The 16,219-nt window shown below is 44.3% G+C and overlaps 1 protein-coding gene across 2 annotated transcripts in view; it reads left to right on the forward strand.

The window, feature by feature from the left end:
* The first annotated feature begins 12,361 nt into the window (after positions 1-12,361).
* Smarca5 (SWI/SNF related, matrix associated, actin dependent regulator of chromatin, subfamily a, member 5) overlaps positions 12,362-16,219 on the forward strand; it is a 38,182-nt gene continuing 34,324 nt past the window's right edge. Inside the window, exons 1-2 of one of the 2 annotated variants that reach the window (XM_052727894.1) lie at positions 12,362-12,966; positions 15,837-15,914. In XM_052727894.1, coding sequence (XP_052583854.1) covers positions 12,793-12,966; positions 15,837-15,914 — 252 coding nt within the window. In that variant the 5' untranslated portion in view covers positions 12,362-12,792. The remainder of the gene's footprint in view (positions 12,967-15,836; positions 15,915-16,219) is intronic. The other variant, XM_052727895.1, reaches the window with a different exon arrangement.

A 16,219-nucleotide genomic window follows, 5' to 3' on the forward strand; every position in this document is an offset into this window, starting at 1 on the left:
CTAGGATCATGAGGAGCCAAGAGGGCTGGCACATAAAGATCTCAGGTCTTAAGGGCTCCCGCTTCAAAGTCAAAACTGCAACAGCTACCCACTACATCTTCCCCTTTTGTCTAAATAAGAAAGTTCTAACCGAATACAAAACTATATACAATAGGAATGATTATCAAATATTGTCCAGGAGGAATAAGGGATAATGACCTAGAAAAGAGGGAACTACAACCAACAAGAGCAACATCAAACAAGAGACACATACTAAAATCCAGAGAAGTCTGGAGCATGGGTAAATGGCATGTTACAGAGATCATTCCAAAAGGTGTCCTGTCCTGAAGAACCTGAATCTAATACTTAATATGTTCTGGCCAAGATACAAGAAGATTGTAACTATAACTGTTAGTCTTCAATTCCATCAAAGACCTGAATATAATGATACCTGAGAAAAGGGGGAAGGATGCAAGCAACTTCTGGGAGTCTTGCAAGAGTAGACAGAGACAGCTGGCAGCCTGGACAGTCACCTAAAGTTTCTCAGCATTGTTGGTGCATTCAAATTGGCTACAGGCCTAGAGTATCTGTCAGACCATTTTACTGTCAGCAGTCAAGGTAAGGACAGTTCTTTACCCAGTAGGCCATTTTGTGCCAAGGTGAAGACAAACTTCCGAATGGAAATGTCTCAGAAGCCAAACATTCTCTCGGGGTCAGATCAGTGCTGCCAGGAGCAATCATGTCTCATGTCAATAGAATTCTAAGTTATCAAAACATTTAAAGGCCATATTCTCTAGGTCTATGAAGTGTTTGAAGATTACCTATCCATCTGACATATGTTTCTGTAAGTCTGGAGACCCTAACTAACATAACTATAGAGATGACAAACATAGGTGACTATAAATCTATAAATCTTATCTACCTAGATAACCTAAGGACTAAGGCGTCACATAAACAGGGTAAACAGTTTGTAATCAAATGTACAGTAAAAGGACAATGACCTCAAAATTGTGACAATACACAAAATTGCTAAAGCAGAGGTAGGAATGTATAGTGCAATATGCAATATGACAATAGTCCTAAATATATATCAATATGCCAAATATTCTAAACAGAGGTAGAACATATATACACTATGACAAATGTAATTTTACATTTATATCAATATACAAACATTTCAAATAAGAGTAGAAATATATGTACATTACAACAAATATGCTTCTATATTTCTATCAATATACAAATTATCTGGAATAAGAATATAAAAATAGTTTACATTTGTATCAATATACAAGAATCCATAACAGTGCAATTTATCTAAGGCTGATATTTTACTAATTTAGTTTACTGTATATACAATAATCTTTCTTAATATCCTATACCTATCATTCCCCTTTTTTTCTTTTCTTAAGGGGAATACTGAGTCCAATGTTTTCTTCCACCCCAACCTATAACCATTATCCATAACCCTGGGAAATATGAAACCTTTGGGGAAAAGGGGGTCTCGTTTTCTTAGAATTGCTTCCTGCCTTTCAGGGGGCAATGGTATCTCTGTGGGGTCCTGTAAGAAAGCTCAGATAGTTAAGTCTCAGTTGGACTAACTGTGGATTCTGCAGCCAGTCTTAGAGTAATGGGTAAGGTTGTCTGAGATTCTGGCTAGAGGTGTAATATGATGAACCATCTTGTAATGGAATTATCTTGGAGAGTTTTCAGTCCAAGGCTGACGATTTCTGGAAGATGGGTATTTCCATTATCCTGTAAAGACAAAAACAGAACCCTGCCCCAACCCTTGTTTGTTAAATTTTTCTTACAACTTGTAGAGATGTCACATCAGTGGATGAGCTTTTACTTCTCCTCATCAAGGGGTTTCTCCTTTTTGAATTGAATTTTTATTAATTTTGTTGGTATCCATAGATTTTCTTCTTCTGCAGAAACAAAAGCAAAACCCCTTCCCCAATGTAGGACATATCCTGGTTTTTATTCTGAGGTCAACACATCTTTGAAATAAACCAGTTGATTTAGCTCAGAAGTTTTGTCTGTCGTCCAGTGTCTCTCTGAAGCTGTTGTTCCTTCTCATCAGCATTGAGAAAATTCAAGGTTAATAAAGCACTATGCAATCTATTTCTAGGAGTCATTGTTACCTGTTGCTGTTTATTTAGCATCTCCTTTAAAGTTCGATTGGGTCTTTCTACGACTGCTTGGTCTGTGGGATTGTGTGGTATACCTGTAACATGCTTTATATTGTAATAAAAGCTGTCCCATTTTATTGGAGACATATGGTGGGGCATTGTCTGTCTCAATTTGTACAGGTATTCCCATGATGGCAGTAACTTCTAATAGGTGTGTAATCACAGAGTCAGCCTTTTCAGAACTCATAGGAGTTGCTCACTGAAATCCTGAATAGGTGTCAAGACAGTTAAGAAAGAAATTGAAGAAGATTATCAGAAGATGGAAAGATCTCCTGTGTTCATGGATCAGTAGGATTAATATAGCAGCAATGGCCATCTTACCAAAAGCAATCTACAGATTCAGTGCAACCCCCATCAAAATTACAACACATATCTTCACATATCTTGAAAGAACAGTTTTCAGCTTTATTTAGAAACACAAAAAAACCAGGATAGCTAAAGCAATCTAGAATAATAAAAGAACTGCAGGAGGTCTCACCATTCCTGATCTTAAGTTGTACTACAAAGCTATAGTAATAAAAACCACATGGTATTGGCATAAAAACAGTTTGATCAATGGAATAAATTGAAGACACAGACATAAATCCACATACCTGTGGACACCTGAATTTTAATAAAGAAGCCAGAAATATATCCTGGAAAAAAGACAGCATCTTCAACAAATGGTGCTGGTCAAATCAGACAGCTGCATGTAGAACACAAATAGATCTGTACTTATCACACTGCACAAAGCTCAACTCCAGATGGATCAAAGACCTCAACATAAGGTCAAATACACTGCATATGATAGAAGAGAAAGTGGGGAGTAGTCTTGAACTTAGTGGCACAGGAGACAGCTTTCTGAGCAGAACACTGACCGCACAGGCACTAGGATAAAAATAAAAAATGAGACCTCATGAAACTGAGGAGCTTCTGCACAGCAAAGAGCACCATCATTGAAAGTGGCAGCCTCCATAATGGGAAGAGAATTTTACCAACTACACATCTGATAGATGGCTAATTTCCAAAATATATAAAGAACTCAAAAACCTGGATACCAAGAAAACAAATTATTCAATTAAAAAAATGGAGTACAGATCTAAACAGAATTCTCATGAGGAAACTCAAATGACTGAGAAACACTTAAAGAAATGTTTTAACATCTATAGTCATCAGGGAAATGCAAATCAAAAATATTTTGAGATTTTTATCTTATATCAGTCAGAGTGGCCAAGATCAAGAAAGCAAATGACAGCTCATGTTGGCAAGGTTATGGAGTAAGGGGAACACTCCTCCATTGATGGTGGGAGTACAAACTTATACAGCCACTATGGAAATAAGTGTAGTGGTTCCTCAGGAAGCTAGGAAAAGATCTACCTCAAGATCCAGCTATGCTACTCTTGAACATATTCCCAAAGGACACTTCATTTGACTATAGAGATACATGCTCAACCATGTTCATCGGTACTCTATTCATGGTAGCCAGAAATTAGAAACAACCTAGATGTTCATCAATGGGTGGATGGATAAAGAAAAATGTAGTATAATTACATAATGGAATATTTCTCAGCCATTAAAAAATGAAATAATGAAATTTGCAGGTAAATGGATGGAGCTAGAAAAAAATGGTCCTCAGTGAGACCCAGAAATACAAATGTGGTATGTATTATCTTATATGTGGATGTTAGCTGTTAAGTCATTGATAAGGAAGCTACAATGTGTGTAACCACAGAGGTTTTATATATATATATATATATATATGTATATGTATATATACATATACCGTACATATATCTATATGTGCATGTATGTATATAATCTACATATACATATGTATGTATGTATATATATACATATAGGTATATATAGATTAGAGTATGTATGTATAGAGTAAGGGACTAAGGGACTAGGGATGGATCCCCTAGGAAGAGGAAATAGAATACACATTTATGGGTGGATGGGGTGTGAGAAGACTGGGATGGGAAGATCAAATGGGGAACAGGTGGAAAAGGGGGTCAAGGGAGGGAATATGGGGGGACAGCTAAAACTAAGGGTCCTTGGAGGGGTTGTGTGAAACCCTAATACAGTAGATGCTTTCTATAGTATATACATACACATAGTCAATCCAAATGAAATTGCCATATGCTATGGAATAATCCTTCTGTACATTGTGAATATATTTTACTCTCATTGGTTAATAAAGAATTGACTGGCCGGTAGCCAGGCAGGAAGTATGGCAGGATAGCCAAACTGAGGACACTGGGAAGAAGGGCAGAATCAGAGGAGTCACCAGGAGATGCAGAGGAGGCAAGACATGCTGGAGGAGAGATAGAGCCAGGATCCATGTGGCAGCACATAGATTAATAGAAAATGGGTTAATTTAAGTTGTAAGAGCTTTAGTAATAAGCCTGAGCTATTGGCTGAGCACTTGTAATTAATATAAGCCTCAGTGAGTTTATTTGGGAGCTCCTGGAAGGACAGAAATTTCTGCCAGCAGCCACATAACAAGGGAGACAGAACCTCAACTGGACATCTCTCATCACCAAATGAAGTGTTTAGTACTGGGAATCAGTTACATTTAATGAAGTTGTGCTGTGGATATCATTCTGTATAAATAAAACACTGATTGGCCAGTGGCCAGGCAGGAAGTATAGGCGGGACAAGGAGAGAAGAGAATTCTGGGAAGTAGAAGGCTGAGAGAGGGAGACACTGCCAGCCACCGCCATGACGAGCAGCATGTGAAGATGCTGGTAAGCCACGAGCCAAGTGGCAAGGTATAGATTTAGAGAAATGGATTAATTTAAGCTGTAAGAACAGTTAGCAAGAAGCCTGCCACGGCCATAGAGTTTTTAAATAATATAAGCGTCTGTATTTTTATTTTATAAGTGGGCTCCGGGACTGGCGGAACTTGACGGTAGCTGGAGAGAAATTCTCCGGCTACAGAGTTGTTGGCCAAAGGGGTTGTATGGGAACCCAAACAACACAGACTATTATCAAGGCTGTTAGTTGTTCTCTTTATTGTTGAAGAAAACACCTACACAAGCTTACTGAGCATGGAGCAGTCAACCTGGTGCCTACCTAGTGCCTGTACCCCTACTGACTAATGGTCATGGTACTCTGCAAGTTACCAGAAGAGAAAGATAAATACCAATCCAACTATAAGCCCTTCGTTCTACAATGTTGTCCTGTCTGCAAGGCATGCTGGTACAATGGTGGCCCAAAGCTTGTGGGAATAATCAACCAACATCTGATTTAAGGTGCATTTCACCTAACATTACTTGGGTGGCCAAGAACCTGAGACTAGATAGTCCATGGACCTATGGGAAAACCAAATACTGCTTTCTACTGAAGGAACATAGCAATAAAATGACTCCTAATGACATTCTGCTGTACTCATAGATCAGTGTCTTGCTCAGCCATCATTAAAGAAGCTTCTCCTGCAGGAGATGGCAACAGATACAGAGACCCACAATTGGACAAAGTGCAAAGAGGGAGAGATCTTGGAATACCAGCCCTAAAAGGGTTGTCTCCATCAAATCTCTCCCCTCAGGGCTCAGGAAACCCTGAAGAGGAAGTGGAAAGTGTGTAAGAGCCAAAAGGGATAGAGAATGCCAAGGAGACAAGTTCTTCTAAACCTGCAGTTCTCAATTTGTGAGTTGAGATCCCTTTGGGGGGCCGAACAATCCTTTCACAGGGCCGCCTATGTCCATCAACCATCAGAAAACACAGATACTTACATTACAATTTATTTTGTCTTTTTTTCCCCCAAGAGCTGAGGACCGAACCCAGGGCCTAGTTCTCGCTAGGCAAGTGCTCTACCACTGAGCTAAATCCAACCCCAGCCCCTACATTATGATTATAGCAAAGTAACAGTTGTGAAGAAGTAACGAAAATAATGTTAAGGTTGGGAGCCACAGCGTGAGGAATTGTATTAAAGGGTTGCAGCATTAGGAAGGCTGAGAAGCACCACAGAGACTGTGCCAGCAGCATGGGTCTGCATCAGATGAGCCCTAGAGCCAAGTGGGCACACACACCCCTCCCCCTCCCTAATCCAGAAGCTAGCTCCAATTGATAACTGCCTGCAAATGAAAAATCAGTTTCAATGGACTACCACTCAGCAGAGAAAAACAATGACATCATGAAATTTGCAGGCAAGTGGATGGAACTAAAAAAATATCATCCCGAGAGAGGTAACCCAGACTCAGAAAGACAAACATGGTATGTACTCACTCATAAGTGTATACTAGATGTAAAGCAAAGGACAATCAGACTGCAACCCAAAGATCCAGGGAGGCTACCTAGCAGAGGGGACCCTAGGATGACTGTGGCTTATAATAAGTTTCAGTTTTACCCAATCACTGGGCAAGCTTTAGTGAAACATTTCACCATTAGGATAAGAATTTGTACTGTATCAAGCTGATGAAAGAAAATGCTGGCCGTACTTTCAGGAGGGGACGCTAAAATCTTTTTAGATTATGGATTAGCCTATAGAAAAATGTCTGTTGTAAATCAAACAGTGAAGGGGAAGATGAATAGGAATCTCACTTACACAACTTAAGTAAAACATAACTCTCTGAACAGATGAAGATAGGTTTATTCTGTATCCCAGAATCTAATCAATATTTATATGTATAATTCAGCTATCATTTGGCTTAAAAGGACTTATTGGGAAACGTTATCATTTATACTATTTTCTGCAGAGAAAATATTTTACTGTTTGAAATAACCCTGGTCTTTTAAATTATAACCTGTTTTTATGTTCAGGCTATCTGAGTATTATTTCTCCTGCAGTTGTACATAAAATGCTTTTACATTAAAAAAAGGACAGGCCAGGCGGTGGTGGCGCACGCCTTTAATCCCAGCACTTGGGAGGCAGAGCCAGGCGGATCTCTATGAGTTCAAGGCCAGCCTGGGCTACCAAGTGAGTTTCAGGAAAGGCGCAAAGCTACACAGAGAAACCTTGTCTCGAAAAACCAAGAAAAAAAAAAAAAAGAAAAAAAAAAAAGGACAAATACTATAGAATTGTATTACATGAAATATATAGAATATATAAATTCATAGAGACAGAAAGATTAGACGTTATCTCAAGATAGAGAAGAAAGGAATGTAGAGCAATGATTTACTAAGTACAGAATCTCTGTTTTGTGTGATGGAAAAACCCCACAAATGGACAGTAGTATCAGAACATACTATCATGAATGTAATAAATCAATACAATTAATGTAATTAATGAATATCATAAATATAATTATTGAATGAATACTGCGAATGTAATCAATGAATACCACAAATGTAGTTAATATCGTGAGTGTAATTAATGAATATCATGAGTGTAATTAAAAAAATAAATTAATTAAAATTAAAAAAAAAAGAAAAATCAGTTTCATTCAAAAGGGTAGGCCCCAGGCCTAGCAGTAGGTGGCCAACACAAAAAGGACTTAATGGTATCTTTAGAGGTTTTTTTGTTGCATAATGTTGTGTTAGGGCATTTGCGTTTTTAACTTTACAGGTCCTTTGCCTTCACACCAGGCAAGCACTCCTACCATCTAAGCCACACCCCTAGACCCTCTATTTTTGAACTTGTGGAGTATCTCATTCAGGGCCTTCTGCATGCCAGAAAATTTATGTACCACTGAACTACATCCTCACCAGACCTTAAACATCACACACACACACACACACACACACACACACACACACACAGAGTAAATATAAGAGATGATAGTGTATGGGTTGTAGTAATCATTTGACAATCTATCTGTATTTCTAAATATCACATTGAACACCTCGAGTAAACACATTTTCATTCTTTCTATGTTAGGGATTGAATATGCTCAGCAAGAGTGCTCTACCACTGAGCTAAACCCCTAGTACATACAAGCATTATCCATCAATCATACCTCCACCAAAGTGGAAAAAAATAGATTTTTCACTACTGTAGCACATTTTTTTTTTTTAAAGGCAGGAATTAGGGCCCAGTAAATGAAGGACACTCACTGCCTGCCTGGGGTCACTCGCCCTGGGCAGGGAGGAGGAACCACTGGCAGTCGGGCACCATCGTGGTGAGCCAATATATGGTGGGGTATGGCAAAGAGAGAGAGAGAGAGAGAGAGAGAGAGAGAGAGAGAGAGAGAGAGAGAGAGAGAGAGAGAGAGAGAAAGAGAGAGAGGGAGAGAGAGAGAGAGAGAGAGAGAGAGGCAGAATGGCTCACGTCCTGTGGAGAGAGGCAGGTCTGAAGAGGCAAGGGCGAAAAGGAACAAGCTGATGTGGGAGGCCTGCTTGACACCTGAGGCCTTGCTGACATCTGGGCCTGGGCTGCTGCCAAAGGCCATGTCTGGGTCCGTGGCCCTGCAGCAGCTGTGGTCTGAGTTGATGTCTGTGGCACCTGTTATCAGCACAGGCCGTGAACACGTCAGGGGTCTGGGCTGCCACATTGGTACCTGAGGGCCATGCCACCACAGGGGCCACCCCGAGCTGAGTGGCCTCCACTGCTATCAGGGGCCATGGAGGCCTCGGGGCGGAGCTGCTGCCGAGGGCCATGTCTGAGTCAATGGCCTTATTGCAGCCAGGGTATGTGTTCATATCCATGGTGCTTGTTGCCATTGAGGGTCTGGGCCACCACCTGGGGCCATGTTGGTGTCCAAGGGCCATCCTGCAGCTGGGGCAATGTTTATCTGAGAGACCTGCACTGCAACCCAGGGCCATGGTGACATCCTGGCCCTGGCTGCTGCTAGGGACCATGTCTGGGTCCATGGTCTCTGCTCTGCTGGGGTCTGTGTTGATGTCCATGGCCCATTTTGCCACCAAAGGCCACAAGGATGTCCAGATTCTGGGCCGCCACCTGTGGCCATGTTGGGGTTCTAGGGATGTGTAAGCTACCTAGGGTCATGCTGATCTGAGTAGCCTGTGTTGCTGGGGCTGTGATGTCATCTGGGGCCCTAGCTACTGATGAGGACCATGTCTGGGTCCATGGCCCTACTGCAGTCAGGGCTTGCATTGATGTCCATGGCTCCTGTTACCGCTGAAGGCTGTGCAAATACCAGGATCTGGAAGGACATCTGAGGCCATGGTGATGCCCGAGGGTCAGGCTGCTGCCAGGGCTGTACAGATCTGGGTGGCCTGAGCTACCTACCTGAGGCCATGGTTTCATCTGGTCCTGAGTTGCTGCTGAATGCCATGTCTGGGTCGGTGGCCCTACCACAGCCAGGGTCTGAGACAATTTCTGTGGCTCCTTTTACCACCCAAGGCTGTGCAGATATCCGGGGTCTGGGTCAACATCTGGGTCCATGTTGGTATCTGAAGGTCAGGCTGCCACTGGGGCCCTACAGATCAGGGTGGCCTGCACTGCCACTTTGGGTCATAGTGATGTCTGGGTCCAAGCTGTGGCCCTACTGCAGCCAGGTCTGTGTTGATGTCTGTGGCTCCTGTCACCATTGGAGGCTGTGTGGCTACCTGGGGTCTGGGCTGCCACCCGGGGCCATGTTGGAGTTTGGGGACCACAGGACTGCTGGGCCTGTTCTGATCTGAGAGGCCTGTGCTGCCCCCCTGGGCCATGGTGACAACTGGCCCAAGCTGCTGCTGTTGGCCATGTCTGGGTCCGTGGCCCTGATCCAGCTGGGTCTGGGTTACCACAGTGGCCCACGTGAACCATGTGTTTAACCGTGTGTTGAACTGTGTGCTGAAGTTCAAAGGCTGTTGTTATGCCCAGATCGCAGGGACCCCTCAGAAGACCGTCACGGCGACCGACCGTATGCAGCAGAGCCTTTACTCAAGCTCGAGCTTGGACCCTCCACATGACCGGAGAGCCTCAAGCTTCAAGCCCAGGCGGGGTGGGGTTTTTAATCACAGCAGAGGTTGGGGTGAGGGGATTGGCTGACATTTGTCTATGGCTTTTTCTGGCACTGGGTGGTACCTGCCAGTAAGCCTGTCATGGCAGCCTGTCATGGCGGGTGTGCTGTCAAGCTGTTCTGCCCCACCCCCCAGCTGTGACTAACCAACTCAGCTACCATCCAGGCACACATCCAGGGCTTTGAGTTGGCACCCCCAGCATCTACCCCATCTCTGACCTGTTGAAGTACATGAAGGGACTGGTCCTGGGGAACCATAGCCACAGGAGTTCATGACTCAGGGCAACAGCAGGACATCTGAGAGGAGTTTCGGTGAGGGTCTGGTGTTGATAGTGTACCAAAGCCAGAGGCCCTGAACCAGACCAACAACACATTACATTTGCAAGTAAAGCTGTTTGGACAAGAGTATACTGCATGATACACCACAGCTCCCAACGGCAGCAAGACGAATGAAACGGTGATGGAGAAGCTGGAAATATGGAGTGAAGTGGGTTGTTTTTTGTTTGCTTTTTTTGTTTCTTTGGGTTTTTAATTAATAATATTATTTGTAATTTTTATGTTTTATTATTCAGTTTTCCTTTGGAAGGGATGATACAAAGGTGAGCTGATATGGAGGGACTGGGAAATGAGTGGGTGTATGATGTGAAATTCCCAAAGAATCAATAAAGTTATGTTAAAAAAAAGGAGTGCAGATTTAGTGGGGGATGGCTCAGTGGGGAAAGTGGCTTCCCAGCTGATAACCACAGGTCAACCCCAGGACCCACAGGACAGAAGAGGACCGACTCCCAAAATCTGTTCCCTGACCTCCACACATGAGCTGTGGCCTGTGTGCATACCTCCCTGTCACATATACACACAAAACAAATAAACGCAATAGAAAAGAAATGCTGACAAGAATTAGGCTATAGATGCAGACCACAATTAATTTTAATAAATATATTTATAAATAACATAACTTCTGTTAATGATTGTTACATGTTAATAGTTCATTCTATAGGCATACAATATTTCTAATATAATACTAATAATGTTGAAATTTAGCCCTTTATCAGCTTTTTGCCATTAAGATTATGAGAATTATTGAATTTAATTATATAGATATGTAAACATTGTTATATCTTAGAAATACTTTGATTTTATTTATTTACTAATTTTTGAAGACAAGATCTCATTTAGTCCAGACTGGCCTAACAGCCAAGAATGAACTTGAACTGTGAATCCTCCTGCCTCCACTTCCCTAAGCGTAGGGATTTGGGGCATGCATCACCACACCCAATCAAGCGGGGCTAGGGCTTAAACCCAGGACTTTATGCACGCTCAAGCACTTTACCAATCAACCTACAACTCCAGCTTTCAGAAAGATTTTAATCAGAGTTTTCCAGAGTGTTTGGATTAGAGAATTATTTGACTAGTTCAATCATTTGAACTTATTATATTATCTATTCCAAGAGATTTGAAATTCAACACAGTTTAGTTAACTCTTGAAGAGACTTCCTTTATTCAATATCGGTGGCCACTAAGTCATCAACTGGGATTAAGTTAATTAACAAAGACCTTGTGTGCCTGGGAGTAGGTGGGTGATGTACTGTAGGAGAGGACACAAGGCTTTAGACCCTCCAAGACAGCCTAAGGCCGGATGCAGAAGCAACACGAATAATTTTTCTCTGTCACCAAGGCCTGGCTAAGATTTGTCTTTTTTAATTTTTGAGACAGGGTTTCTCTGTAGCCCTGGCTGTCCTGGAACTCGCTCCGTAGCCCAGGCTGGCCTTGAACTCACAGATCCGCCTGCCTCCGTCTCCCGAGTGCTGGGATTAAGGGCGTGCGCCACCACCCGGACCAACTTTTCTTAAGGAGACAAAAATGCGCATTTTTCTCTGATGCACGCGGAAAAAACACGCCACCATTTGTCTTCATCTGCTGCCATTCAGCTCTCACAGGGTGGCGTGCCACTGGCTTAACTTGCAGTCCATAAACTTGCAGCAGACTGGTGCAGCCAAGACGGAGTTTCAATCTGAGGTCATCTTACTTAGACGTCCGACGTCACTCGAGGTATCCCTTAACGTCACGCCGGTGAGCGAAGGCGGCCGGACGAAGGCCAGCCCAGGCCGAGGCGCCTGACCGTCGCGCCGTCCCCAGACATGACTGTGCGGCACGGCGAGAGCCAGCGAGCCGTTCAGAGCGCCGAAGCCCCGGCTCGCGTCACGCCCAGCAGCGGAGACGCAAACCTACGCCGCCGCGCTTCCTCCAGGCCCCGCCCACCCGCCCTCCGAAGACTGGCGGAGGCGGGGACAAGGAGGAGCAGGCGCATGCGCATCGCGATCCGGCCTGTGAATTGGGGGGGGCAACTAGCGATCTCGCGAGGGTTGGGAGCGGGTGGCGTAGGTCGCTGTCCCGGTGGTTGGAGAAGCTAGTCTACCCCGGGCGAGGAGAAGGCGCCGGGAGGCCTCCGAGTACCTTTCGCTTTCCTTTCCCCTTCCCTCAGCCCTCCGCCTCCTCCGTCAGCCCGCCCTCCCTGACCTCCGTGACCCCGCCGGCCCCGCCCACCCTCGTCGACGTGATTCCCGCCGTGAAGTAAACGCCGGTGGAGCGGAGCGGAGCGGAGTCCCGCGGAAGAGGACGCGGGGAGAGCGGCGCGGCTGGGCCGGCTCGGGTCGGTGGCGGAGCCGCTGCGCGTGAGAGCTTCCGGGCGGGGTCTCGCTCCTCGGGCGGCCCGGACGCCAGAGCCGCGCAGGCAGGCCCAGGCCGCTTCCCTCCGCGCCGCGCCTGCCCGTGGCCGCGGCGGGTGACGCAGCCGGAACATGTCGTCCGCGGCCGAGCCTCCGCCGCCCCCGCCTCCCGAGAGCGCGCCTTCCAAGGCCGCGGCCGCGGGCGCCGGCGGGAGCAGCAGCGGCAACAAAGGCGGCCCCGAGGGCGGCGCGGCGCCGGCGGCTCCGTGTGCGGCGGGCGCGGGCCCCGCGGACGGCGAGATGGAGGTGAGCGCGGCCGGCGCGCGGGGAGGGAGGTGGATGCTCGGCTGGCGCGCCTCCGTCACCTCGGCGTTTTCCCTCCGTTTGGCTGGCCCAGGCGGGTCGCGGGACGCTCTTACGACACACATGTTCCTGATTACTGTGGCCGAGGCGACCGGTGTCCCCCAGCGCCAGACGCCCCCAGCCTCTCTCGATTGCCCCCGGATCTGGGTTTTAGTTTGCACCAAACTTTGGGGAAGGGCGAGGGAGATGCCCCTCCGGAGTGGGATGCACCGGCCGAGCGCGACCTTTCCCAGCGGCGCAGCTGGGGACTTGCGCCTCCAGGGCCTCATCCCGGTGCTGGCGGGGGCGGCATCTGTCTGCTCTGGGCAGAAACAATGGCGAGAGCTGGAGGGCCGAGTGCGCAGTGGGGAGAAGCGGGGCGCAGCTGCTGGTGTGCAGCGAGGGAGGCCCCTCCCGGGCCCTGCTCCGTCGGGAGGGGAGCGAGCGTGACAGCCGCAGCACCTGTCCTGGATCCCCATCTAATTAGGGGTTTGTGGATGGAGAGATGAATGAATGGGAGCGATGGGGAGCGTGGTGGGCTTCTGGCCCAGCGCATTACCTCCTGGTAAAGCCATTCAGACGATTTCGCTGTTGAACCACCTTCTGGGGCTCGAGTGGGCCAGATGATGATGACAGTACTGGAAGTGGGGGGAGGGTGGGAAAATGGGGGAGCTGCCAGGCAGGTCTCTTGGATATGCTCCCAGGCTTTGAGTTGCCTGGGAACAAAGTTATTGCTTCCAATTTTTATTCTTGGCCTTGGACTTACTTGTTTTGAGATTCTGTAGTTCCAGTCTGAAGGGTTCTGAAAATGTCGGCCCTTGGGAGGTAATACTATAAAGATGAACCTTGGTGCAGAATTTACACCGTAAGGAATGATGGTGCAGTCTGCATCGCTAGGGTGAAATTCCATGTTAGTCTTTGAAAGAACTTTAGTGGGGAGGTTAGGTGTAGGTATAAGTGTAAGGCACCATTTGAAGTGAATGAAGTTTCATTTTAAAATGTATTTGATGCCGGGCGGTGGTGGCCAGACCTTTGATCCAACCACTCCTGAAGCAGAGACAGGCAGATTTCTGAATTTGAGGCGAGCCTGGTCTAGAGTGAGTTCCAGGACCAGCAGGGTTACACAGAGAAACCCTGTCTCCAAAAACAGAAAAAAACAAAAAAAAATTATTTAATGCCCTCCTTAAGATTTTAAACGGTCTTTGAATTTCTAGGGTTGTTTAACTGGATTCTTGGTTTTCTGGACACCAATAACACTGAAGGAAATTATATGTAAATGTACGTACAGTTCACCCCAGAGAGATAGCTTAGCTTACCTAAGCTTTGCAGATTCTGCCTGCTGTTATAACTTGGAGTCCCACATTTCCACTGTAGGTGTTATTTCTGTTTATGTGTCCTAAAGATGAGAATTTAAAACCCAAATGCAATTACTTTAATTTTTGAGTTTCTGTTTTTCAATTAAAACTTAAATATAAATGTGAGTGTGATAACACCTACGGTATAAAATAAGTGGTATTTTCGTTTATCAGATGAGAAAACCGAGTCTTTTAGATAGAGTCTGTGATAGAACTGTGGTCTGCTTCCAGAATGAGCCTTTTCTGCACATCTTGCCCTGTTGTGTTTTTTTTTAAGTTTGATAATTTTACATATTGAAAAAATCAGTAATTTCTGTTTTCTCTTACTCTTCACACATTTTTCTTCTGTTCATGTTGTAGTTTTTTTTTATTTTGTTAACTTTTAAGACTCTTACCTTCAATCTGCTTTTCATTGTCTTAACTGAATTTAGAATCAGAATTAAGTTTGAGTTGAGTACACTTGCCTAATGTACCTGATGACCTTAAATATGTTTTAGCAGTTAGAAAAAGAAGACAATTGAGTTATAGAAGTAATGTCTGCAGTTGGAAAGCACATATTATTATTATTATTATTGTAGGGTGTACTTTACCTCTAATGTGTGCTGGCAGTAATTTTATAAATTAGACTGGGTTGGGGGTTTTGTCACTTTGTTTGTGGCATTTGAATGTCAGGATAAAGGCATTTTTAAGAATAGTGTATTTATTACTAACTAGGAGTCAGACTAAGAGTATCCAATTTAGCTGGGCGGTGGTGCCACACGCCTTTAATCCCAGCACTGGGGAGGCACAGGCAGGCAGATCTGTGTGAGTTTGAGGTCAGCTTGGTCTACAGAGCAAGTTCCAGGACAGCCAGAGCTGTGACACAGAGAAACTGTCTCAAAAAAAAACAAAACAAAACAAAAGAATATTCAATTTAAGCTCCTTTTTTGGTAATGTTCTAAGTAGTGGAAATTAGTGACTAATTGCTACCTTCCATGTGTATGTACAGTAGATAGATGGGATTTTATGATAAAAGGGATCTTTGTTCACATTAATGTTACCTAATTTGGCTTTATAATTTTATTTGAAAAGATACAGATTTGCCCATGTGGCTTGTATAGAAAGTAATTTTGAGCCGGGCGGTGGTGGCGCATGCCTTTAATCCCAGCACTCGGGAGGCAGAGGCAGGCGGATCTCTGTGAGTTCGAGGCCAGCCTGGTCTACAAAGTGAGTTCCAGGAAAGGCGCAAAACTACAGAGAAACCCTGTCTCGAAAAACCAAAAAAAAAGAAAGTAATTTTGCTTTAAGGTGTTGTTGATAATATTTTAATCATGGCAACAGTTTATAATTGGGAAAAGTGATTATCCTCATGGTATTTTATTTCATCCTTATCAAGTTTCATGTCAGGTTATGTGATAGCTGTTAAATACCTAGGGAATTTGGAGTAAGAATATATTATTTAGTTGACAATTCTTAAACAATTCGATTTTCCTTTTCTAGCAGGAAGTATTTGATGATGCATCACCTGGAAAGCAAAAAGAAATCCAAGAACCAGATCCTACATATGAAGAAAAAATGGTATGCTATAGACATGTGAATAGCATTTATAATGAACCTTTTAAAAAAGATTTTAAAGGTATTTATTAGATAAGTGTCTCTAATTGTGCTGTAAAACTTTAAAAAATTCTTTGTGGCTCTTTTTAAGATGAACATAACTTTAAGGTCAGTACAGGATACTTTTACCCACTATGGTTTAGATTCTGATACTAATACTATATTAATAAATATAATTCCAGTCCTGTGGCTAATGGTTATTTCATTGTTGCTGATCTCATAATGTATGTATTTATTATTCCCTGAAAATCTTTACTAACCCTGAGAGA

Source organism: Peromyscus californicus, unplaced genomic scaffold (assembly GCF_007827085.1).
Source record: "Peromyscus californicus insignis strain IS unplaced genomic scaffold, ASM782708v3 Scaffold_8__1_contigs__length_139910024, whole genome shotgun sequence".
Classification (NCBI taxonomy): domain Eukaryota; kingdom Metazoa; phylum Chordata; class Mammalia; order Rodentia; family Cricetidae; genus Peromyscus; species Peromyscus californicus.